At 46.9% G+C, this 27411-nt stretch overlaps 1 protein-coding gene across 2 annotated transcripts in view; it reads right to left on the bottom strand.

Annotated features, from left to right (window-relative positions):
• Nucleotides 1–27411, bottom strand: part of CAPZB (capping actin protein of muscle Z-line subunit beta) — a 72093-nt gene that overhangs the window by 25726 nt on the left and 18956 nt on the right. For both annotated transcript variants that reach the window (XM_083454279.1, XM_083454280.1), the window contains exons 2-3: nt 20095–20184; nt 4516–4637 (exon numbers count right to left, since the gene is read on the bottom strand). In XM_083454279.1, coding sequence (XP_083310405.1) covers nt 4516–4637; nt 20095–20184 — 212 coding nt within the window. The remainder of the gene's footprint in view (nt 1–4515; nt 4638–20094; nt 20185–27411) is intronic.

Consider the following 27411-nt stretch of genomic DNA (forward strand, 5'->3'; position numbering starts at 1 on the left):
TGTATCTCACAGCACTCCTACTCAAAGCAGACCCATTACCATTAACAGGCACGACAAACTCAGCTCTAGTGATTTCAATGGGTCTGCTCTGAATAGAATTTAGCTAGATACCACCCAGACAATGTCAGGGATAGTTTATACACGCGAGGAGAGTGGCAGAATGAACTGCACTATTTCAGATTGCAGGGTGATGCCTGTGTCGCTTTGTTGAAAGTTCCTCTACATTAAGAACTTGGGACCAGACTACCTGCAAGATCGTGTCTCTCCCTATAAACCTGCCCGGGTTCTAAGAGCCTTGGGTGAGCACCTTTCTCTTGGTCCCATCAACATTAGAGGCACGGCTGGTGGTGACAAGAGACGGCCTTTCCTGGAGCTGCTCCCATATTGTGGAAAATCCTCCCAAGAGAGGTCAGACTGGCTCCCACTTTGTTATCCTTTCTCCAGCAGGCTAAGACTGTCCTGTTTAGACAGGCCTTTGGAAACTGAGGTGCAGGTGATGTTGTCGACTGGGCTGCTGTCAAGGCACACTGGATTTTAACTGCTGGCTCTAAGAGTGTTTTGAGGTATTGTAACCATTGTTAACTAGCTTAGCTTTTATAATGAAGCTTTACCATGTTGGAAGCTGTCCTGAATCCCAATTAGGGAGAAAGGCAAAATATCAAAAGATTACATAAAGGAACAAATTCTTCCTAGCAATAGGAAATGAGGACAGCTGGCACAGAGGAATATGGCAGAACCTCTCCCCTTGATGAGATAAGTATCTTTTACGCAAAAAAAATTGACACGCAACACAACTGCAGTCCAAAGGAGCATTCCACCCCAGCATTCTTCCACCTAACTCTTACCTCATTGCTTTGAATGTGCAGACCGTGCTTGATATTCAGAACAGGGAATGATGGGTGTGCCATCTCTAGCATGGGTCTCTGAAAATGTTTTGAACTGCCCCTCCCAACAGCTCCAGCAACCATGCGGCTGGTGCTGGGTGTCTAAAGCAAAGGCTCTGCTAGCACAGCACAATGGCACCTAACGTGCATTTAAGTTGCACAATTTCAGCCATTTGTGGCTAACCCTAAACCTAACCCTGCACAAGTTAAAATCCAAGCAAGGCAGAGAGCTTAAAAGCCCTTTTGGTGCCAGATTGGCTTTGAGTTATTTTAGCTGTTTTTCATAATGTCTTCTGTGTTGCAAAACTGTTTTCTCATGCTTTGAGAGCCACCACGAGGCTATGACCAAAGGCAGACTATAAATATTCTTTTTTTTATTATAAAAAAGGCAAAAAAGTGTGGACTAGCAGCTTTGCTAGTGTGGACGCGGGTGGCACTGTGGGTTAAACCACAGAACCTAGGGCTTGCCAATCAGAAGGTCGGTGGTTTGAATCCCCACGACGGGGTGAGCTCCCGTTGCTCGGTCCAAGCTCCTGCCAACCTAGCAGTTCGAAAGCACCTCAAAGTGCAAGTAGATAAATAGGTACCGCTCCGGCGGAAAGGTAAACAGTGTTTCCGTGTGCTTCTCTGGTTCACCAGAAGAGGCTTAGTCATGCTGCCCACATGACCCGGAAGCTGTACGCCGGCTCCCTCGGCCAATAAAGCGAGATGAGCGCTGCAACCCCAGAGTCGTCTGCGACTGGACTTAATGGTCAGGGGTCCCTTTACCTTTTAGCAGCTTTGTAGCCTCATTTGCAGGTGGCAGTAAAAATACACAAGAAGTACGAGCTTTGAAATTTCCATCACCTCTTGGGAGTGATGGTGGTGGAGAACTAACTTCTTCCATTTAGGAACTCTTACCTATATCATTAGAACGTAAGAGGAGTCTGCTGGGTCAGGCCCACAGAAATCCTGTTCTCACAGTGGCTGAACAGTTGCCTGTGGGACGCTAGCAAGCAAGACCTGAGCACAAGAGCCCTTTCTCCTCCTGTGGTTTCCAACAACTGGCATTCAGAAGCATTGCTGCCCCTGACTGGGGAGGCAGAGAGTACGCACCCCACGTGTAACCAATCAGCACCAAGCACATATGCAGCAATTGGGGTAATATACAATAAAAGGGATCTCCGAGACTTGGTCTGGGAGATGCCTCCCACATGAACACCCACAACTCGTCTGCCGGTTATTTCAACCCAACAGCAGAGCACAGCCATCATGGTTAGCAGCCATTGACACCCGTACCCTCCATTTCTGCAGCAGGTAAATGCTGAGCAAGTGCTCAAGGTTTCTGCCTCCAACCCAAACAATCTCCTTTCTCCCCTACCCCTCCAAGCCACTTTTAAGCAAGGTGGGCTTGATTTAATTGCGGTTAGTAGATTTCTTCTGCAGAGCACGAGGAATGGAATTTCAGAGCGAGAGCACACAGCCACGACTTAGCACTTTCCTGGCCTGCGGACCATGCACATCCCAAACCACCTCTAAAAAGGGGTTTTTTGGTGGGGGGAGAGAGAGAGAAAGTAAGAAAGATTGCTGGCTGCAGCAGTAATTTCATCCACGAGAAATTCATAACATTACTCCCTCAAATGATGTTTTCACAGCAGACAAGCCCTCAAAACGCATTTACGGGCTTAGATGGGAGGCTGTTTTGAAAGAAGGCAGCTGAACGGAGCCCGCCTGGCTGAAAGCGATGGAGCTTCATGCAAGAGCAATGTTTCTGCCGCAGCCAACAGGTTCCAAGACGGTGCTGCTGGCATCAGCATCTTTTCCCCATAAGGATCCTATTTAAGGAGAGCAACCAAACACCAGATAGGGATGTGCAGAGGGGAGGAGAGGGGGCTGGGAGTTTGGTCTTGTTTTGTTTTTTTTATATAAAAAAAGTTAGCTTGTGTTTGCTGGGTGTCTCTGCCATTGGCGCCTCCCAGGTGCTACCCACCAACCGTAGCAGCAGAGGTGAACTGGGCTGGTTAATTATTATTATTTATTGCATTTATAAGGGACGCGGGTGGCGCTGTGAGTTAAACCACAGAGCCAAGGACTTGCCGATCAGAAGGTCGGCGGTTCAAATCCCCACGGTGGGACGAGCTCCTGTTGCTCAGTCCCTGCTCCTGCCAACCTAGCAGTTCGAAAGCACGTCAAAGTGAAAGTAGATAAATAGGTACCACTCCAGCGGGAAGGTAAACGGCGTTTCCGTGCGCTGCTCTGGTTCGCCAGAAGCGGCTTAGTCATGCTGGCCACATGACCCGGAAGCTGTACGCCGGCTCCCGTGGCCAATAAAGCGAGATGAGTGCCGCAACCCCAGAGTCGGTCACGACTGGACCTGACGGTCAGGGGTCCCTTTACCTTTACCTTTATTGCATTTATATCTCACTTTCCCCCATTTTTTCTCCAAGGAGCTCAAGGCTGAGGGACACCGACAAGCCCCAAGATGAGCTTCATGGCTGAGTGGGGATTCAAATCTTGGGTCTCTCCCAGGTCCTAGTCTGACACTCCAACCACTGCACCACGCCTGTTATCCCCTGTCTATTTGTGGGAGCTGCAACCAGGCCTTAGACATTACAAGGGATCCACCATACAGGATTCTCTAGCACAAAGAGCAATGCAACAGCATGTCAGAAGCTGTACTCAGCTGCCCAGGAAAAGCGATACAATGGGCAAGAATTCTTGAGATGAGGGTAAGGTGCTCAAAGCACCCAAAGCTTCAAAAATACATAGCACGTGCTACCGATTCCTCATCCAGGGGGTTGCAAACCCTTCTGGACCCATCTGCAAACCAGAGAAACGTTCCCAGTGTTACCTTGAGTTGCCAGGGGTTAAAACCGGGACATTTTACATGCAAAGCAGGAGCTCTGCTATTGAGGTATGGCCCTCTCCTTACAAATAAAGACCTTAGTCCTCATGATTCTGAATCAAGGGCTGATATCAACAGAAAAACTGGAAGCTACTTTATAGTTCTGTCACCCAGGTCATCTGGCTCATACTGTCCACAGTGACTAACAGTGGCTTTCCAGGGTTTTAGGCAGATGCTCTACCACTGAGCTGTGCCTCCTTCACAAAGCTCACACGTTTTATAGTCTACTGGATAGTTTAAAAGTTGTGAACATCTCTGGGTTATTATCTTCTTTAATTGGGTCATTAGGAGAGAACTCCAGAAGGTTCCCCCAACTACACCCATTTGTAGCTCATTGGTAGAGGCAGACAGAGGACTCCAAGTTCCATTCCCTAAAATCTCCAGGTAAAATCTTCCCAGTTCTTTTCCAGGCCTGGGAAAGAACCAGGCCTGAAATCCTGGAGAGCCAATTAGTGTAGACAATAATGAACTCGGTGGACTCAAGAGCCTGGCTCAGTTTAAGAGAGCTTCCAAGACTGCTATCTTTGTGAATCGAACTCTGTAAATCCACACTGTTAGTCTAGCAGTGAGCAAAATGTGTTTATGTCTGTTTTTAAACTTGCACTCTGTGACGCTCCCCCCCCCCAATTTTTGATGATTGCCACTTCCTAATAACCTGCCTGAGATCAAAAGGGATAAAAAGAGAGGGAGTCAATTGATGGATAATGTAAAGGAGTGTTTCCCTGCCCAGAGGAGCAAAGCAGTCACCTATAGGAGTCTCCATCTCTGTTGTAGTCGCACAGTAAGTAGTCCTTCCCCACTACTTTATCACGAGCGATCTTCAAAGGCTGGTCAACAGAAGACAGGAGATCTTCACAGAGGCTGGGGACCTGTAAACAGAAGCAGGAAGTTGGGGGGGGGGGCGACACAAGATGCAAAAAGTGAGGCAGGGGTGCTTCAGCAAGCTCCTGTAAATGTATGTCTGAATTGCAGCTCCTTTATAAAGCAGCCTCTGTGACCAGGATGTCAGAAGGGACACCGTTTTCCATGCAAACTTGCTTGTTTAGACCCTTATCAAAGACCCAATCCTGCATCTCCATACCTGAGCCTCCCTGGAAGGCCATTTAACCAAGAAGAGCCTATTGCCCTGTCGCTGTCCACCTAACTTCCCACAGCAGGATCATGGGAATGTAGCCACCTAGCTCAATACTGCCCACACTGACCGGCAGTGGCTCTCCAAAGTTCCAGACAGGGGATGTTGTCAGCCCTACCTGGAGATGCTACTTGGAACTGAGTCTGGGCGGTGCTTTTTTTCAGGGAGTAATCAAGGGTTCGCAGTACCGGCACCTCTTCTTTTTTGTAGTTGTTAAAAAGTGTGGCACTTACTGTAACAACTTCATGGTGAGTACCGGCAGCTATTTTTCTAGAAAAAAGCACCGAGTCTGGGGTTTTCTGCATGTAAGGCACTGAGTGACAGCTCTTCCCCACCCAGAAGGGTCCCCTGGAGAAGGACCTCATCACCTACTCTTAACTCAGACCTCAACTGGAGTACTGTGTCCACCTGGAGTACTGTGTCCAGTTCTGGGCACCACAGTTCAAGAAGGACACTGACAAACTGGAACGTGTCCAGAGGAGGGCAACCAAAATGGTCAAAGGCCTGGAAACGATGCCTTATGAGGAACGGCTAAGGGAGCTGGACATGTTTAGCCTGGAGAAGAGGAGGTTAAGGGGTGATATGATAGCCATGTTCAAATATATAAAAGGATGTCACATAGAGGAGGGAGAAAGGTTGTTTTCTGCTGCTCCAGAGAAGCGGACACGGAGCAATGGATCCAAACTACAAGAAAGAAGATTCCACCTAAACATTAGGAAGAACTTCCTGACAGTAAGAGCTGTTTGACAGTGGAATTTGCTGCCAAGGAGTGTGGTGGAGTCTCCTTCTTTGGAGGTCTTTAAGCAGAGGCTTGACAACCATATGTCAGGAGTGCTCTGATGGTGTTTCCTGCTTGGCAGGGGGTTGGACTCAATGGCCCTTGTGGTCTCTTCCAACTCTATGATTCTATGAACTCCACTGGTTCATTGCATTTATATTCCACCTTTTTCTTCACGGAGCACCATGTAGCGTACATAATTCTCCCCCTCATTTAATCCCCACAACAACCCTGTGAGGTGGGTTAGGCTGGGAGGCAATGACTGGCCCAAGGTCGCTCAGTGAGAGCATCATGGTGGAGTGGGGGCGGGATTTGAACCCTGGTCTCCCAGCAGGTTCTAGTCCTACACTCTAGCCCAGGGGTCAGCAACATTTTTCAGCTGTGGGCCGGTCCACCATCCCTCAGACCATGTGGTGGGCCGGACTATTTTTTTTGGGGGGGGGGATGAACTTTTTTTTGGGGGGGGGGAATGAACTATGCCCCACAAATAACCCAGAGATGCATTTTAAATACAGAACATTCTAATCATGTAAAAACATACTGATTCCCGGACTGTCCACGGGCCGGATTTAGAAGGCGATTGGGACGTATCCAGCCCCCGGGCCTTAGGTTGCTTACCCCTGCTCTAGCCACGACACCACATTGGCTTTGATTTCTATAGCAACTTTGAATAATAAAAAGTTCTTCCAAAGGCAGCTCCCATTAAAAATAAAACAAAACAAAATAGGTAAAGGATAAAAAAATCTGAAAAAATCATTATTGTTATTTTAAGTTGTTGAAAGTCTTAAATTGTTGTAGATAATTTTGTTTTATCTTCTTTTTTTGTAAATCACTTTGAGGGTTTAGAACTATATATCTATATATCTATATATCTATATATCTATATATATATGGTTTTCAAGTATAAGCAAACACATAAGCAGAGGAAGTTTTCTGTTGAATAATGCATGCTGATGAAATTCACCATAGCACTATAGTTACCTCACCCCATAGGCACACACAGAACCACGACAACAAAAAACCTGAACCACTATAAGAAATAAACTAACTAAATACCCCCCTGCCTGCCCCACTACCTACCAACCCTTTTGGTGGCTTTAAAAAACAAACAAAAAATCCAACAACCATCAAGTGGTGTGTAAGCTTTATGGAAGCAAATAAAATTAATAAATAGTACAGTCTCCAAGGTCAGGCCACACAATGAGATTTCCAGCTGCAATTTTGTAAACCAAGGTTTTAAAGACAGTTTTCAAGGCCCCTTTGAAATTATCCAGGGTTGGGTCCTGCCTAATATCACACTGGATGATAATTCCACTACTGCGGCGCACTGGTGTGCCCTTATACATGTGTGTGCACATGCACACACACACACGCATGCACACACAAACACCAGAGTTTTGTCTAAAGCAATTCAGGTTTCAGCACTGTGGCCACAGGTGTGGTCTCAAAGTTAAATGTATGTGCGCACATACACCTATTAGTCACATCTCTGCTTCTTGCCAAATCGAGGGCTGTAAAGCAACTGCTGAAGGGGGCAGCGGCGGTGGCGGGGGGAACAGACCTTGAAAAAGTGGTAAATATTTATAACTGAGTGGAAATCCAAGAGCTGCTAAGAGAATAAGCTGCCCCGTGAACGGCAGCTTAATTTTTTCCACTAACTCATGCTCTGGGTGGAGTTTAATATACTTTCCAGGCACCCTGCCAAACATTACTATGTTGGATAACTTTTTCTGTTTTTTAAATACGTTTTCCTCTGACATGTGCTGCTTTTTCAAGGGAGGTGGCACTGCAGAAAACACCGTGGTACAAATTAAACATAAAACAGCGTGAGCTGCAAATAAGACCATACATTTTTGAAAAGTCTTTTTCAAGTAAGTCCACAAAAGTGACACACGTGAGAATTGCGCTTAGAAAACTTGTTTAATTTTTTTAAAATGTTGCCTACTATGAAAGTAAGGGACGCGGGTGGTGCTGTGGGTTAAAGCCTCAGTGCCTAGGGCTTGCCGATTGAAAGGTTGGCGGTTCGAATCCCCGCGGCGGGGTGTGCTCCCGTCGTTCAGTCCCAGCGCCTGCCAACCTAGCAGTTTGAAAGCACCCCCGGGTGCAAGTAGATAAATAGGGACCGCTTACTAGCGGGAAGGTAAACGGCGTTTCCGTGTGCGGCTCTGGCTCGCCAGAGCAGCGATGTCACGCTGGCCACATGACCCGGAAGTGTCTTCGGACAGTGCTGGCCCTTGGCCTCTTTGAGTGAGATGGGCGCACAACCCTAGAGTCTGTCAAGACTGGCCTGTACGGGCAGGGGTACCTTTACCTTTACCTTTACTATGAAAGTAAGGGACACAGGTGGCACTGTGGGTAAAACCTCAGTGCCTAGGACTTGCTGATCGTAAGGTTGGGGGTTCGAATCCCCGCGGCGGGGTGAGCTCCCGTCGTTCGGTCCCAGCTCCTGCCCACCTAGCAATTCGAAAGCACCCCTAAGTGCAAGTAGATAAATAGGCACCGCTTTATAGCGGGAAGGTAAATGGCATTTCCGTGTGTGGCACGGGTGCTGGCTCACCAGTGCAGCTTCGTCACGCTGGCCATGTGACCCGGAAGTGTCCTCGGACAGCGCTGGCCCCCGGCCTCTTGGGTGAGATGAGCGCACAACCCTAGAGTCGGCCACGACTGGCCCATACGGGCAGGGGTACCTTTACCTTTACTATGAAAGTACTCCCGATTTATCACATACCACTGGTTTTGTTTAAGTATAAGGATGTTTATGAGCTGTAGGTGGCAGGGTACCATCTTAAGAGAACAAATTCCTTTCTCTCTCACACACACATACACTTCTCTCTCAAACACATAGGAAATGTGCTTTCCCAGAAAACATCACAACAGAGGGACTGAGCCTCAGTGGTGGAGCACCTGCTTGGCATGTAGAAGTTACTCCCCACAAGCATCAGCCTCCTAGCATCTCTAGTTGGAAAGGAGCAGCTAGAAGAGTTGGGAATGAGAATCTTAATATTAGTTACAGGTAGGTAGCCGAGTTGGTCTGCTGTAGTCGAAACAAAAAAAATCCTTCCAGTAGCACCTTAGAGACCAACTAGGTTTGTTATTGTGTGCATAACAAACTTAGTTGGTCTCTAAGGTGCTACTGGAAGGAATCTTAATACTGTCCAGAGACCTTTGTGCCCATCTAGTTCAGTCTTGTCTACACTGGCTGGCAGTGGTTCTCCGGGGGAGCCACAGCCAGCCAGAGGAGACATTACTGGGCAACGTGGACCAATGGTCTGATCAAGGGTAGGAAAGTTTCTTTTGTTCACAAATGCTCCCAGGAAGCTCACAAGCAGCCGCTCCTTGCTGATCTCTCCTTGTTTTTATACATGAAAATGTTGCGCGTTGAATCTTTTTTGTTTTCTTTGAACAAAAACACATACTTCAGTAACATGCAAGAATGAAGAAATAAACACAACTGAATGAAAACAAAAACTAAACATGCACACACATCACACGGTATATATTTGGGTTGTTTCATTCACATACCCTGGGGAAAAATATTACGGGTGCGGTGTTTTAGTAATTGTTTCAACTGGCGGTATTATTTTTAATATAAATTGTTTCATTGTTTTTAGAGTTTGCATGAAAGGTTTTCTGTCTGTCAAATTGGCTTTATTAATCTTAGAAGCATGTGTTTCTGTGGTTTTATTCCATTTTTACCACGTACACCAATCTGATGGATTTAAGCAGTGAAGCAGTCCATAAACTTGCTTAAAGTAATAAATTATTGTTGCTGTTATTTGCTTCGAGATGTTTCATAGGAAGCGATCCATAAATAGATTAAATTAAATAAAAGTTCGCTAAGGCTCTCCAGACCCTTAGCTGAACACGCAGGCGGGTCCTACAACCTGTTCGTGTAGCGCACATCTGGACCTAGACCACCCTGAAATACCAGAGACATTTCTCTTAAAAGATCAGACTTTTTTTGTCCCTTCAAATGAATGAATGAATGAATGAGACAACTTGTTGGGGGGGGGAGGAAGGAGGGAGTTACAAAACAGTGGTAACATCCTGAAGGGACAGAGAGATTAGCCGCAGACAAAGAGGGAAACAAATTGAAAAGGAGAAGAACGCTACATTTACAGTGGGCTTCAAACAAGGGACGGCATTGTCCTTCTGAAATGCTAATCTGGCTGGAACCAGTGAACCAGGTACTGGGACAAAGTTTTAATTAAAAATAAACTACCTTTCCAAGCAAAGAGACAAGTGGCCACCTGTCCACGGCCAGAAACCAAACACCTCCCTGAGCAGCTGGCCAAACTCTTGCTTCCTGCTCAGGAGTCAGAATGCTGACCGACTTATTGAAAGCTCAAAAAACTGGGCACATTGAGGCAAAGGTGTACGTGGGTGTCAGGTAGCATCAGAGAAGGTCTCTGGGATTAGAGCTGAAATGGGGAACGTACCAGATCAACTGTCAAATTTTATTTTCATACAAGTAGATTTGTGTGTGTGTAAACCAGGAATTTAGAGGCATCTGCCCCTGAATGCTACTTGCTGGGAATGACAAGTGAAGAGAGCTGTTCTCAGGTCCTGCTTTTGGGATTCCCATAACCAGCTTGTTGGCTGCTGTGAGAACAGGAGGCTAGACTAGAGGCACAGTTGGAATGACCCATGATCCTATGTCAGATATTTCCCCATTCTGAAATTAGTTTTGCTTTATTAGGAACATACCTAGAGGTGAGTGTGGGGAGAGGAAAGTCACATCAAAAATTACCGTGTCTGTTCCCCAGCAGGATTAACTACTCCTGATGCAACACACAAATTCATTCAGAAGATGGATGGATTAACAGCAAAGGCTTTGGGTGGCATTTTTTTAAGTTTCCAGCTGGCCACGGTTTAAAAACAGGATGCTGGATCAGACCCTCAATACGATCCAGCTCTTGTGCAGCTTTGATTCATAAAGTTTTACACTTCCAACTCGTGGCTGCCCTCGAGGCTTTGGACCGTGTTGAAGTGGAAATAATGTGAAGTCCTTGTTGTGTAGAAGCCAGCCCCAACACCTTGCCATGCTCAAACATAATAATTATTTGTAAACCACCTAAAAGGGCCAGGTGCGATACTAAAATTAAAAGACACACTGCAGCCACACAGAGGGCCTAGCCGCAGGCTCAGGATCTCAAAGGTGGTGACAGATTAGGAAGGAAAGGAGAACAGAAAAAGCAAAAGTGAGAAAGGCAGACACTTCACCACATCCTGCTTGGGGTCAGGGCCACAGTCCTCTCTGTCCCCATCGCTAATTGATTATTGGGATGGGGTGGAAGAAGATGCCCAGATCATGACACCACCGATAACGAGTTCTTAAAGGGATTCTGCTATTCAGGAATTGGTTTGATGGAGAGGGGCTGTTCTCACTCTCAGTTTCAGCTGGGGTTCCCTGCTCTGGTTCGATGCGCTGCACATACATTGCCACAGGAAACCTAACTGCAGTCCTGCAAGGTAGGTAAAGGTAAAGGGACCCCTGACCATTAGGTCCAGTCACGGACGACTCTGGGGTTGCAGCACTCATCTCGCTTTATTGGCCAAGGGAGCCGGCGTCCAGCTTCCGGGTCATGTGACCAGCATGACTAAGCCGCTTCTGGCGAACCAGAGCAGCGCACGGAAACGCCGTTTACCTTCCCGCCAGAGCGGTACCTATTTATCTACTTGCACTTTGACGTGCTTTCGAACTGCTAGGTTGGCAGGAGCAGGGACCGAGCAACGGGAGCTCACCCCGTCGTGGGGATTCGAACCGCCGACCTTCTGATCGGCAAGTCCTAGGCTCTGTGGTTTAACCCACCGCACCACCCGCATAGGCTTGTGTTATTCCCATCTTGCAGTGATTGTTGGGGTGGTGGCAGAAGGAGCGGGAAGAGCTGAGGTTGGGAAGGGCTCCCCCCCAGTTTTGAAGCAGAGATAAAAAGTGAGTTCTCCCCCAATTTATCCCATAGTCTCTTACCCTCACAATGCCACATTTGAGCAAGTGCCAGACAGGAATCCATTATGGCTTTAATGATTGATTGCATTTATAGCCCACCTTTTTCTCCCAGGAACGCAAGGCAGGGTACACTGGTCTCCCCCTCTTCATTTAACACCCACAACAACCCTGTAAGGTAGGTTAGATGAGAGACAGTGACTGGCTGCTGCTCACCCAGCGGCTTCATGGCTGAGTGGGGATTACACCATATTGATTTGTGCCACATTATTCCAATAATGTTCCTTGGACACAGTTACTTTTCTTCAACATACCTGAGTAGTTGGCAGTCATTCCTAGCAAACGCCACGGTTCAAAACTTATTGAACTGCAAAGCGCCACAGGGATTGTTTAAACCAACAACTATAGAATAGGCAATGTTTCTGAAGAGGTGGCAGGCAACGTCAAATCCAACATTGCAGCCACCCATGGCCGAATGTACAAGAAAGATCCACAAGAGATGAATCTGCCTTTATACCCTATTTGTGGTGGTGGGGGCTTCCCCAGTGGTCTCGGTCTGGCCACTACTTGAAAGAGGACCCAGCAAGGTTCTCAAGCAGGGCTTCCCTGTGATAGGACCATGTCAAGCTGGGGTGGAGAACCCAAGTCCTGGGGTCCAAATTGCAGCTGTTCAACCTGCTCTATCTGGACCTCTTCTCAGCCTGCACCTCCTCCACAGCCACACCCCTTTCCCCAGGGGACACCCCTTATTGGCTCTGCTTTGCACCCTCATCAAGTGGTATTGGCTGGCTGGAACATCATGTCTGGATGAGGGACTGAGGTGGGCGCATGTAAGTCTGTGAAGAAACTACCTTCCTGTGCACAGATAACATCTGCATTCATTGCTTTGCCCACGTTTGCCTTTGGCCCTGCCCATCACTATGTAGAAGGGAATGCGGCCCTGAAATTGGAAAGGGAAAAAAATATTCTCCACCACTGAACCGAAGTTCCGAGTTTAAGGTCACGCGACTGGACTTAACTGTCAGGGGTCCTTTACCTTTACCTTTTTTAACTGCACAAACTAAGCAGGGCTTTTCCTGTATTCTTATATCAACCGTAGCAAATTTTGTAAGTCAGTTATGCTATTGAATGTCACTGCAGGGGAGAATAAGTTGTAGCCCCCAGAGAGACACTGGAAGTCTGGTCACCTGAGAGTGCTTTGTAGGAACACAGGAAGCTCATGAACTGTTTTAGGGGGATTCCCAACCCTCCTGAGTCCTTCCCCTCCTAAAGATTTTGTGCACTTCTGCAGAACCTGGGATTCTCCAGAGCCTGCTGACACTGCCCTTTATGTGTGAGAGGTGTTTTTCTAGCTAAGAAAGAGATTGGCACTCTCAGCTTAAACATCAGAATTAGGGGGAATCCATGGGAATAGAGGACCCCAAAGGGATTGTGGGAAGCAAAAACATAACTGGGGCCATGGGGATGATGGGATAGTCCAAAGACATAAGCTGGGTTCTTGCTTGTTTGTTTATTGCATTTATATGCCACCTTTTTCTCTAAGGAGCTCAAAGTGGTGTACATTGTTCTCTCCCTCCCCATTTAATCCCTACAATGACCCTATGAGGTAGGTTAGGCTAAGAGGCAGTGACTGGCCCAAGGTTACCCAGTGAACTTCATAACAGAGTGTGGATTCCAACTCTTCTCTCCCAGGTCCTCTAACCACTCCACCACACTGGCACTAGAGTTAAGGCCCAAGAATGGAGCATCCTTATTTTGTACCACAATGGTGCCCACCGCGAAGCCACTTTCTTCCAAAGCAAAGATTTCCTTGGCAGGGAAGGAGTGTGATCACTTAAGTTTTATTATTTAATTGCATTTCAAGCCTTTACAGTTCTGGTTCTCATTTGAATTCTTACAGGACTGATGTCACCCGTATGGAAGTGAAGGGGGGGGGCACGGAAATCGGAGTTGGTCAACGTCAGGGCAAAAACCACTCAGATGTTTGGAGCCAACGGAAGGGAGCCAACACTTCCATAATGACAAATTGAACTGGTGCCCTTCTCTCTCCCCCCCCCCCCACTTGACAAGCCCAGACTGGATTCCAGCCATGCTAGGCCCACATCTAATAAAATTTTTTGTTATAATTCTATTGAGTCATCCAGCAGGCTTTTAAAAGCTTCCTCTTGAAGCAGAAAAACAGGTCCAGTCCAAGGACTGTCGTAGAAATAATGGGACCAGAGGGGTGGGGAGAGAGGATCTCATACATGATGGGATGCATCTAATGCTAGTCCTACTCAGAATAGATCCATGGACGTTAATGGGCCTAAGTTAGTCATATCCGTTGATTTCAGTGGGACTGCTGTAAGGAGGGTTAACATAAAATACAATCCAATGACTTTTGCTGATCCATCAAGGCCTCAGAAAGATTCCTAAGATAGCAATGGGCTACCGTGGTTTCCAAAGTGGGAGGTACCACTCCATGGGGGGCTGTGGGATTCCCTAGGGGAGCACCAAGAGGCAGGGGTCCCCTAGAGGTGTAAACGACTATCAGACTTTGAAAACCTGGTATCACTGGGTTCAGTTCATCCATTTTGTGCAAATAAACCAAACAGCTTAACTGCACTTTGAACAAATGTGCTGTTAACTGTTACTGTTTTATTGGGATATTATCGTCCTCAGTGTGTTGTGCAAGCCGCTGTTCTGTATAATGCTTTTTATAGGGTAGGGTAGTGGGCTCGAGATGAGTTTAGGGAAGCAAGGGAGTGGTAGCAGCCAAAAGTTTGAGCAACACTGGCCTAAAAGATCTGAAAAGGGAGAAGGAAAGGTCTATGTATCATCTGCATCCAAAACTGAGCTGGCAAAAACTTCTGGAGCATCTCTCTCACACATAAATTAGCTTAATCCTCCATAGAGCAGAACTCAGAGGTTAAACACATCTCAAGACCAGGGCAACACTTACACTATATCTTTAAAGCCCTATGATGCCACTTTGACAATCATGGCTTCCCCCAAAGAATCCTGGGAACTGTAGTTTGTTAAAGGTGCTGAGAGTAGCTAGGAGCTGAAATTCCCAGTGAACTCTGGAAAGAGGGATTGACTGTTAAACCACCATTATTTTTATGTTGTTTTAAACTGTTTTTTAATGTTTTAACGTTGTAACCTGCCCTGGGACCTAAGAGCAAAGGGCGGGTAATTAAACGTAACCATAATAATTTATGGGCCATTGGCTCTTCTTAGGTTCAGCATGCTAGCCTTCAGGTGGGTTTTAGACTACAACTCCCATTAGGACCCCAGTCAGGAGAAACCATGAGAGTTGAAGTCCAAAACATCTGGAAGGGCTGGTGAAAGTCGCTCTGTGTTAACCAGATTAAGGTGCCACATGAAAACCATTTCAGTGAAGTCACTGATCTGTGGCTGCTTAAAGGTCATTTGAAGCCTGATTTAAACGGAGCCCTTCCTTGACTGCCTGTAGATGGGTTTTTTTAAAACAAAAGAGTGTCTTAAAACAAGTTTCGAATACCCCAATGGTAATAGCTTCTAAGCTGAAGGCATTTCTATTTACAGCTGCGCTCGCTGGGTGGAAAACTGGCTCGCAGCGCTAATTGTGCCAAGTCCCCTGATTTTTATGAAAATAATCTCCAGGTTGGATCCCCGACAGCTGCTTTCAACATTAGGAATGGCCGGCTACACCATGCCCGACATGCTCAACATCCTTTGGAAAGAACGCCAAGTTCATAAAAGGCCGCCCTTTTGAACCCCCGGCTGCTGTCAGCAGGGCGTCTCTTCCCATCAAGGTGCTCAAGGAAAGCCAGGCAGGACAAGAGGCAGTTTTTCCAAGCTTGCTAGGATTCCTAGCAACGGTCTGGGTTCCTGCATTTGTTCCGCACACGCATGCACACAACCACCAACACACAGCAGTTTGTCAGCTCTTGCTGTGGGAGACGGACAAAATGGCCAAGTTTTCACAGCCAAATTATTATCTTTCGAAGGCTGTATATAGCCGCTTTCAGCCTAATCACATACAAAATGGGTGGACAGCAACTGCTCACCTCCAGCTAGGAAGGAGGACTTCATTCAGGCACATGCTGGGTACCTAGGGGCACAGAATGTGACTTGGGGTGCAGAACCAAGCTTGCTGCCTTACACGAAACTTTCAATGCCAAGGTTTTACAGACGCCTCAAGGTACTAGTCCTCATGGCGGTGAACAGATGATTGAAAGTTGGCATGGAGAATGCCTGCTGAAGTTCCAGAAGTCAAAGGGGGGGGGGAGAGATGATTTCCAGAGGTCAGGGTTTCAAAGTGTGCCTGCTCTGAATGCAGAAGGCCCCAGGTTTAAACCTTGGGAATAAAAATAAAAGGACAAAAAGGTGGGTGGGTGGGAAGGACCTCAGGAGGGGAGAGAGAAAGCCAGTGAGGGGTGTGGCCTGGGGAAGAGTCCTAAGGGCCAGGGAGAAAGAGAAATTGAGGTCCACATCTGACCCACAGGATGGAGCTTCCCTGCCTAACCCCTGCCTTAGGGGGCTTAACTCATTTGAGATGGGACAATGACATGGTTATTATCATGGTGTGACTTTTATGGGGAAACGCTGCCTTTAAAAAACACAACATGAAACAGGCATGTCTCCAAGACAAAACTTTCTTGGGACAAAAACTGTGGAGAAATGACTCAGACATGATCAGTTTTCGAGCAGCTGGACAGCCCAGGGTTGCTTTGATGCTTACGCTTCTGCTGGGGGTGGCGGCAAGGTAAGAAGTGGATCCCTGGAAGTTTCTAGATCCCCACCTTGCTGCAGTTCCCATCTTATCAAAATAGTTCTTTTTACCAGATTTTTACCAGACTGTGTGTGTTTAAAGGCAGGGCTTTTGTTTTTCGAAGAGAGCAAGCGAGCAAGAAAAACCTTATTTGCTTTTATCAGAGCCAACAAATGCTTAAAGAGAAATCTGTCACATCATGCCAAGTTTGTCCACAGGTCACCAGAGAGTGTGACAACAGAATGGTGACCACTAAAGCTCTCTCATACATTATTAACATGCAAGGCACAACACGTTTCCTAAGCTCTGTACGGTTAACCATACCTGCATGTGGGTTCATAATCTAAGAGACGTGGCACAAAAGGGGAAAAAAGGGGGAGGGAAGAAAAAAAGCTAAGCACTGGAGCAGTTGCAGCACTAGCTAAAGGATGGAGCCAGGTTGGTTTTCCCTCCTTGGCTGTGATGATCCTTCAGGGAGTTGAGCCTTCAAGTGGTCTTTAGGCCCTTGGCTGGTGGCAGAGGACTCCTCTACAACCCATGAAGTGATGCAGATTTTCTCTTATCTACACCCACATGCACCTTTCTCTCATTGGATAGGATAAGGCTTTAAGTCAAGCCGTGCTGAGGCTTTATAGTTCTGCTTGCCTTTCTACTTACTTATTGAGAATACAAGGAAAGCCCTGCAGGATCAGGCTAAGAGCTCACTTCGTCAAGCATAGTGTTCTCACAGTGGTCATTCAGTGGAGACCAGGGCTTGAACCCCCAGTCGGCCATGAAGCTTGAAGAACAACCATGGGCCAGTCACCGCCTCTCAGCCTAACCTACCTTGCAGGGTTGCTGTGAGGATTAAACGAGGAGGGGGAGAACCATGTACGCCATCGAGCTCCATGGAGAAAAATGTTGGATATCAATGCAATAAATAAATTATAGTGTTCAACAATGTTGTTGTTGTTGTTTTTAAACCAACACCTTTCAAATCAGTACTGACCAGACGTCTATATGAACCCAGGAAGTAGGATTCAAGCACAAGAATAACTGGCATTCAGAAGCATTGTTGCAGAGGCAGAGAATAGCTATCATGGCAAGTAGCCATTATTAGACTTATCCTCCAATTTGAATCTGTCCATTCCTCTTTTAAAGCCATCCAAGTTGGTGCTCATCACTCCCTCCTGCAGGAGTGAGTTCCATAGTTTAACTACGTACTGCATGAAGAACAACCGTTAAAATGACTACCGTATTTTTCGCTCTATAACACGCACCCGACCATAACACGCACGTAGTTTTTAGAGGAGGAAAATCCGTAGGCATGCCACCCGTAGGCATTCCCAGCATAACACGCACAGACATTTCCCCTTACTTTTTAGGAGGAAAAAAGTGAGTGTTATGGTGCAAAAAATACGGTACTTGCCGAAACAATCCTCATACTGCAATCCTATAAAGCAGCCACCAACAAGCAACTTCTAAAAACCCCTCACCAACAAGCAACTTCTAAAAACCTTGCAAAGCACCCAAACGGCTGCTCCAAGCTGCCCATTTCCAAATAATTGGTAATTAAGATGCCAAGCCTGAGCGCTCCCTGCCAAGGCGGATTACTGGCACCCGCAGGCCCCGCTCCTTTCAGGCTGTGCTTTGGAGAGGCCCGTGACTGACAAGGGCTCTAATGAACTCTAATTACAGGCTCGGCAGCAGCAGCCCAAGGAAGCCACAACAGATGTGACGGGGGGCGGGGAGAGGGGTCGGCCGTGCCGCTCTGCTAATGAACAAGGAAGCGTTTGGGAGCTGATGAGGGGCAGTGACCCAGAAAGGGCCTCCACGCTCTACCCACCTCCCGCCAGGCCGTGCCCTTTCGGTTTCACGTTCAAGTTGGATATTTCCCCTTCTGTCAGCACAATTGTGTACAGAGCAAGGCACCTCATGCAGCTTGACAAACGGGAGCTGCAAGGACCTTTGGGGGGGATTTATCACTAAGCAGCTTAAATGAGGCTTCCACCTTTGCATTCCACCAGTTCAGGCCCAGATATGCGGGGTGGGTGGGTGCCTCAGGTAAGACGTCCTCAGTGGGCCCCCTTAACTTGTAAGAGGTGTGGTATGCAGGCCTTCCTAAGCACCGCAAGCAACAAGGAAGTTATAGAAACATGGGAAGCTGTTATAAGACCCTAAAGAAGAGCCTGTTTGGTCAGGTCAATGACTCATCTAGTCGAGCTTCCTGTTCTCACAGTGGCCAAGCAGTTGCCTGTGGAAAACCAGCAAGCAGGATCAAAGTACAAGGACACTTTCTCCTGCAGTTTCCTGCAGCCAATATTCAGAAACATCGCTGCTGCCAACTGTGGAGGCCCAGCCCAGCCATTGTGGCTGGTAGCCATTGATAGCCTTACTCTCCTCCATGAATTGGTCCCATCCGTTTTTAAAGCCATCCAATGTTATGAGAATGGGAGAAAGACTTTTCTCTATCCACATTCTCCATGCCATGCATAATTTTATATAAACTTCTATCCTCCACTGAGCCATATCGTTGGTCCATCTAGCTCGGCATTGCCTACACTGACTGGCAGCAGCTCTCCAGGATCTCAGACAAGGGTCTTTTCGCAGCTCTGCCTGGAGATGCAAAGGAGAAACATTACACACCACCTGTAACGCCTGCTCATAGGTAAGTTAATTTCAAGGCTGTCCAGGACCACAATGCCTTTTTGTGCCACCAACGTGGATTAATTAATCTTCGGATAAACTCCAAAGGCATATTTTAAGCTGCACTGGCTGGAACAGCTCTCCAAGACCTCAGGAAGGAAGAGAGATCTTCGGAACACAGGAAACTGCTTTATACAGAGTCAAACCACACTGACTGGCTGTTGCTCTCCAGGGTTTCAGGTAGGGAGTCTCTCCCAGTCCTGCCTGGAGATGCCATTGGGGATTGAACCAGGGACCTTCTGCATGCAAAATGGATGGTCTTCCACTGAGCTACAAAATAGATAAGAATTTGGGACTCTCCTAACATAAGATGCTGCTTTATGCCAAGTCAGGGCCCTGGCACATGCTCTACCACAGAGCTATGGCGTTTCTCCAATTACAGAAGCAGGTACAGGAACAGAGGTGTACCCTCTGGATGAGGTCACAGTGTACCGCCTGAAAACAGCAGCAGTCTCACACCAAGAGGATTGATTCAGATGTCATATTAAGGGCACTGCAGTCTTTACACAAGTCCTCAACTACAATTCTCCCAATATCAGAGCTGGGAAATTTCAGCTACAAAATCAGCTAGCAAAGCAGAACCACAAACTACTGTTTGAAAGGGGTTTGCAGACAAAGAATTGCCACAATGTCTGAGGCGAGAACCCAAAATTGGAGCCACTGCCTTGCTTCCAGCGTCCACTGCTCCCAAAAAGAAGTGCACCAAGCAGATGGAAAGTGAGAGCAGACAAGCAGCTATGAACACTGATTTGCCTGCTGCAATCTGGAGCAGGTGGAAAATGAAGACAATCAACTCTAAACCATGGTTTCTCTACTGAAACCTGCTACCCTCCAGATATTGTTGTACCAGGACTCCCACCAGCCAGCTGGCCAATTGTTAGCCGCAAGGATGGGAGGTGCAGCCCAAAACATCTGGAGAGCCCCAGGCAGGGGTAAGCTGGTCTACCATGTGCCTTTACCGGGATCTAAATTGATTGGTGCAAACAACGGTTTGGCATGAACAGGGGACATGATAACTCCGCTCTAGTTTAAGATACCCCAATACTCACCAAATCAATCAGATCACTGAGGTTCTTCTCAATCTGCTGGGGAGGCAGACGCCTCATCAAATCCAAGGCACAATCCAGCTGCTGGTCACTCTGTGGGAGGAGGAACAGAAGAGGGGGATGTTAAATCACTCACAGAGAACAGCATGAAATTTCCTTGTACCAAGCCAGACTGAGTGTTGACCCAACCAAGCCCCAGGACTGCCTACTTTGATGAACTGCAGAATCTTGGACAGATCTTATTCCCAGCCCAAGATCCTTTTTATCTACACTGTTTTGGGGAGTGAACGCAATACATTCTGCATGCAGAGCAGGTGCTCTGTCACTTAGCTAAGCCTTGACCCCAGCACACGGCATTGCTGCTCAACATGGCAAACCATGTCAGTACGTTTTTCACAACTTGGGACATCTTGCACCATAAAGGAAATCATTCAATGCACACTGGAAGTGAGGCTCGCTTGGCACAGCTGCATGGCGATGGAATTATTACCTGAGGGATCACCAAATTATTGCCCAAAGGCTTCCCACTTTCTGGGTTCCTGATAACTGCAGCAATCTTGCAATTTAGGATCAAGCTGTAGGAGTGAAGAGATTGCCCCCCCCCCAAAAAAAACCAACAATAACCAGGTGCTCCCTTTGCCATACTTGTGACCACCAGCCACTTGAGGTCGAGTGGCTTAAACAGGATAGTGCCATCCCACATCTATTCTTTCTTTTAGTCTACAGTGCTTAGCTTCCAACCTAGGCAAAGGTGAACAAGTGAAATAGGATACAGTACAGTGGTACCTCGGGTTAGGAACTGAATTCATTCTGGAGGTCCGTTCTTAACCTGAAACTGTTCTTAACCTGATGTACCACTTTAGCTAATGGGGCCTGCCGCGCTGCCACTGCGCGATTTCTGTTCTCATCCAGAAGCAAAATTCTTAACCTGAAGTACTATTTCTGGGTTAACAAAGTCTGTAAGCATCTGTAACCCGAGGTACCACTGTACAAGAAACACACACACACACACACACACACACACACACACACACCTGTTGCCATTAGGAGCAACAGGGAATACAAAGGCCCATCTAGTTCAGCATCTTGTTCTCACAGCAACCAAAACAGTGCCCACCTGAAGCTTATACACAGGGCATGAAGACAATGGCCTTCCCTCTCAGTTACTCATAAGAAGAGACTTGAAGCTGAATGAGGCCAAAAGAGGTCAATCTAGACCAGCATTCAGCAGCCCACCCAGATGCCCCAAACAGCGTTTGAAATTTCTCAGGCACATTTTGCACCTGACTATCGGACACTTGAGACCACGAAGATGCCCAGGCACCAGATGCCTCCACCATCTGGAGTGCACGCCTTTTGAGCCACCTGGCCAAAAATGGCAACTAGGCATTCCGTTTTGGTGACTGTAACCCTGGTTTAAGCAACCATTTGGCGCCTAGCTTCTATATCTGAGTTTCTATCACTGGACCCAAAGGAAAGCCCACAAGCAGGACCCAAGTGCAATGTGCGCACCTCTCTCTCTTCCCATTTGCCGAACCCCAGTAACTGGTTTTCAGATGCAAACGGCCTGTGGCAGTGACAGAATAGTGTAAGTTTATCCTGCAAGAGTACATCCAGAGGGAAGACAACTTCTGTTGATGTTGGCAGGGAGAGGGAGGCAGCACACACTTGCAGGGAGCAGCAAGGCTGGGAGCTGTGCACTTCTCCACCCCCCCCCCATTTCAACAGGAAAGAACACAGAGCCCCAAAGATGTGCCTGCAAACTGTCCTCAGCACAGTTTTGTGGCGCCAAGGGCTCCCAGTGCACCACCTGTCATTAGCAAGCGGTGTCAGCGCTTCCTCCTTTGCAGGAGTTGGAAATGCCAACCATGGATGGAGCCTGGGAACGGATTCTTAGGTATGAATTCTTCAGAGGTCACAGCACGCACGCATACACATGCGCGCACGCGCGCACACACACACACACACACCCCTGACCATGCAGCACTTGCACACTCTCAAAACAGACAGGCCAAATAAACAAATGCTGACATGGCGGAAGGTGGGCCCTATGGGGGCGCCTGAAGTTGAGGGTGGGGGGATACTTTTGACCAACTGTACAGAACAGGTTGCAATTGTCTTGAAAACAAGTTACCAGTCCTCAGATTTTTAATCAGCAGGCACAGACATAAATCCTTTACATGTTTATATTCATTATGTTTTAATGAAAACCACCTTCAGCTGACTGGTGGAGAGGTGGAATAAAATATAAAAACAATTCCCCCTCCTCCTCTTCCTCCCCCCGCCTCTTCACTCTTTGGTGTAGCAACTTGTTAGACGGTACTTGCTTCAATGTCTTAAAATATATTTGGAGAAGCAGGGGGGAAAGAGTGCCGTTAGCTGGATTTCACTGCTGCAAAAGGCAGGCTTATAGTAGTAATTCACCTATGAAGAGCAAGAATTGCCTGCAGGTGAGCAGGAACACAGCAGCAGTGGGATCTGCCTTTATACTTAATCAGACACTGACTGGCAGAAGCTCCTGGAGTTTTCAGACAGGAAGAGTCTCCCAATCCTATCCAGAGATTAAACCTGAGACTTTCTGAAAGCAAAGTAGATGCGCTACCACTAAGCTATGGAAAACTCTTGCAGAGTGATTCTCAAAGTGCCACAAAATGACAGAGGACCAGACGGGAAATCAGGCTAGCAATTTTGGGAGGGCAGTTTGAAATGCTAGAAACGAAATATGCCACAGAGGAGTCCTAGCCTTTCACAGCAATAAGCAGATATTTGACAATGGTCATTGTAGTTTCTTGTATACTGTCAGTATTAAAAATATAATAAAAAGTTATCTACAATTCAAAAATAAATAAATCCATCTGGTCATTAGAACCTAAGAACTTTACCCCGAGTTTATTTCCTCCTCCCTCCCAGTGCATTTTCCTTTTGTGCTGTAAGCCTTTTGGGATTGTAAGCCTAAAGACACGGACAGCCTGCTTTTTGTAGTGATGCATAAACTACTCTGGGAGCCTTTTTTTGGCAAGATATTAAAATTTTTCTAAATAAATTAGTAAATATAAAGAACAATAAAAGGGAAAATACTGGAGGTTTGCCTCAACCCAGCTGTCATCAAACCACAAGCTTTTGTTTCTCCCCACCCACCACCCCGAGCGTCATTTTCAGTTTCCTATTTTACACAACCTGCAGCTGCTTACAATGTCTGAATCAGCAAACTCCAGGCCAGAACTCCAGGGAGCCAAGTGTGGTGTAGTGATTAGAGTGCTGGACTAAAACCTGGGACACCTGGTTCAAATCCCCACTTAGCCATGAAGCTCACTGGGAGACCTTGGGCCAGTCACTTCCTTTCAGCCTTTATCCTCATAACATGGTTCTGAGGTTAAAGAGAACCACTTACTCTTTTCTTAAGCCCTTGAAGGAAAAGTGGGGTAATACTTGTTAAAATAAGAATATAAAGAACATAAGAAAAGCCTTCCTGGGTCAGGCTAATGGCTCATATAGTGAAGCATCCTGTAATCACAGCGGCCAGATGCCTGTTGGAAACATGCAAAGCTGGATTCAAGCACAATAACACTCTTCCTTCCTGCAGCTTCCAGAAACTGGTATTCAGAAGCATTGCTGCCTCCAATTGTGGAGGCAGATGTAATGTAATGTAACGTAACGTAGCAGATCCATGGTTTACAGTTCTGGTTTGGAGGATAAGAGCAAGCCACAGCTTCCCATTTCATACATCAGAATAAACTATGGCTTGCATGACAAAGAAAACAAACCACATCACCTGCCCTCTAGTGTTCAAGCCTCCAGGTCATGCCTTAGAAGACCATTTGAACCACTTGGTTCGGAGTCACTCTTCGTAACTAGATGAAAATCCAGGGCCTGTATGCAAGCAAGCTACCTGTAGAAGCAATTCCAAATTCAGGAGCCTGGACTTTTTACTTAGCACAGATGCAGAAAAGCATTTTGCTCTACCTCAGGGGTAGGCAACCTAAGGCCCGGGAGCCGGATGCAGCCCCATCGCCTTCTCAATCCAGCCCACGGACGGTCCGGATATCAGTGTGTTTTTACATGAGTAGAATGTGTCCTTTTATTTAAAATGCATCTCTGGGTTATTTGTGGGGCACAGGAATTTGTTCATTATTTTTTTAAAAATATAGTCCGGCCCACCACATGGTCTGAGGGACGGTGGACCGGCCCACGGCTGAAAAAGGTTGCTGACCCCTGCTCTACCCTCTTTCCTTCTGCGATAGGAATTTTATGGTCTTAGATATGGTAATGTTCATAAGTGTACCAACCAAGCACATACATAGATCAGCACAGGAAGGCCAACGTGGAACCATTTTGATTCCTAAACTGACCAAATCTTTTCTCTGCAAGGTCAAAATGGAAAAGCCTCCCCATTGTCTTTTCCTTCACAAATCCTGTCTTAAGGATATGTCTGTTTGAATAGGGTGTGAGCCTGTGACCTGGCTCAGGAACTAAGTATTTATCATTACAAAAGACTGGCCAGGCTACCCAGGAAATCCAATCAAGTAACCTGCCAGAAAGGAGATAAACAACAACAGGAGAAAAACAATATTAAAATTTCTGTGATGTAGGTGTGATGTATCTGAGGGGTGGTCTTAGGTTACACCCCTTCTGTGATGTATGTATGATGTTTCTGGGGGTGGTCTTGATCTACAGGGTGGCAATTTCAAAAGTTTTTATAAAGCTTTGCACACTATTTTTCTGGGTCCTCCTCCTTTCCTGCGTGTGAGGGGAGCACCCTGTTGCAACAGATCAATAAAGATCAAGCTTACTAGCTGCTTTGCTTCTCAATATTCTCTGGTTGGCCTCTGTTATTTTCTTCTACCAATAGGGAACCTATGTAAGGACTCTATATGGGCTCTTGGATACCCTATAAGGGAAAAGGGCAATTTTTGTTTACAACACTGCTCATCCCCTCAGAAAGGAAAAACAAACCCAAACCAAAACACTGTTTAGGTTGGCATAGGAAGACGCAACTAGCAGCTGACCCCAGAAAGAGGATCCTTCTGGCCACATACTGTCATTGCCCCCCACGCTCCTTGCAACACAGTTTCAGAAAGCGAGCACACAGTTGCCAGGTCAGGGTCTCTGCTTCAGGATCGTGAGAACGCCAGAGGAAGCAGCTTGCCCCACCATTGCCAGCTGGAATTGCTTAAAAAGGAGTGGAAGGGGAAAGGAGACACCAAACTTCACTGGCTGCTTCCTTAAGCACTTTCCTATGACTCAGAATTTCGGTTGGTAGAAAAAGTGTTACACATCGCTCATAAAGATTAATGATGTGGTGCTACAGGGCTGGATCACAGGTGAGTTAAACTTCAAGACTGCCCAAGGCTACAGTGCATTCTCATGCCACCTACACAGATCTCTGGACAGACTCTGGAACATAACTGGAGATGCTGAATATTGTTCCTCGGCTGCCAGAAGCTCTCCCATATCTCAGGAAGACAGACATTTAAGGAACATAGGAAGTTGCTGGTCCATCAAGTTGAGAGTTGTAAACACTGACTGGCAGTAGCTCTCTTAAGATCTCTGGAAGAAAGATCTTAGGAACAGAGGAAACTGCCTTATACCAAGTCACATTCAGTGGTCCATCTAGCTCAGGACTGTCTAAACTAACTAGATAAAAAGAAACCCTGGACGGTTAACTCCAGTCAAAAGCGACTATGGGGTGTGACGCTCATCTCATTTTCATGCTGAGGGAGGCAGTGCTTGTCCACAGACAGCTTCCGGGTCATGTGGCAAGCATGACTAAACTGCTTCTGAACACCGTGACGGAAGCCAGAGTGCACAGAAACACTGTTGACCTTCCCGCCATAGCAGTACCTATTTATCTACTCACACTGGTATGCTTTCAAACTGCTAGGTTGGCAGAAGCTGGGACCTTCCAATTGGCAGGCCCAAGAGCATTTCAAGTTTCTAGCCTGGGGGTCAGGCATCTATGTGATTCTTGAACCCTATCACCCATCAGCCCCGGGGAGCATGGCCAGTGGTCAGAAAGGATGATGGTAGTTGGCGTCTAGCAAAATGTGTTCCCCCCCTCCCAGTTCTAGCTCATCAAGCATCAACACAAGACAAGAACAAGGCAGTTCAGTGACAATGCTGAATGGCAAGGAAGAAAAGGCAAGTAATGCATACAATCCAATGTGCACTCTTCTGTAAGTTTTCTTCCCCATTATTTCTTATTTCATTATTTGAAGCAAGAAGGGTGAGTTAAGAAGTTGGGCTTCAGGGACCTCTGTGCCATCGCCCATGACTATGCCCATGGGGACACGGCGGGGAGCTGTTCTGCAACTCAAGCAAAACTACTCAAATTTGCATTATTTCAACAGAAATAATTTCTGTTGTTGGTGCAAAATTTGGATCTCCTCAGTCTTGCAAGTGAGTCTCCAAAGTTACTAATCTTCATGACCACACATATCTGGCCATTCAGGGCACACTGAAGCCCTGAATGGAGAAAACCACAAATTGTCTTTCAATTACAAAACTGCCTTGACTATGGTTCACTCTTGGATTGCCTTCTGATATATAATTTTGACCTTTCCCCTGCCCAGCACACACACAGAGTTTCTGAACACGCCCTCACCTGCCAACAGAAACTGAACTGGATTTATGCTTGCATTACCCACCAACACCGTGGCCTGTCGGGGCATTTCCTCCTGCCCCAGAGTGCAGGGAATAAGAAAACACAACCCTTTGCTCCACAAAAAGGCAACTGCGGAGCTCTGCATACCAATCCCAGTGTGGGCTGCAAAGCAAGCCAAGATCTCCAAAGCTTTGGGATTTTCAGAGCATGTGGGCAATTTTCCATTGCTCGCATCTTCACCCCAGGAGCGAACTGCCGTGACAGGAGTGGGGAGTGCAGAGGGGAAATTCTAAATGAACTTCTTATTTTACAATTCCAGTCACTCCAGGATGGAGAGATCTGAGAGCCTAGAGCTAACGGGAACCCTCAGCCAAGGTAAATCTCCTTTAATAAACCTCCTGCAAAGATGCTTTCACTCCTTGGGATCTTCACTCTGACATCTGCTTTGTTAGCCGATCCCCTTCTACTTAATACATTCTTGCTTTGCTTTCCGTGAATCCTACAAGACTGAAAAATTCAGGGCCATCTGTGTAAAGTTCTCTCTCTCTCTCTTTTTACAAAGGAGAGAAACAACTTCAAGGACATAACAGCAGTGAAAGCGCTTGCTGTCTAAAGCTGTGGCTGTCACAGAGTCAAACACCATTTTTATTGCCAGATCGATGTCAACTTGCTACAAAAGCATGCAGATGTTTGAGTTTTGGAGAACACCCCAGGAGGCA

This window comes from Podarcis tiliguerta, assembly GCF_965153285.1.
Source record: "Podarcis tiliguerta genome assembly, chromosome: 8".
Taxonomy (NCBI): Eukaryota; Metazoa; Chordata; class Lepidosauria; order Squamata; family Lacertidae; genus Podarcis; species Podarcis tiliguerta.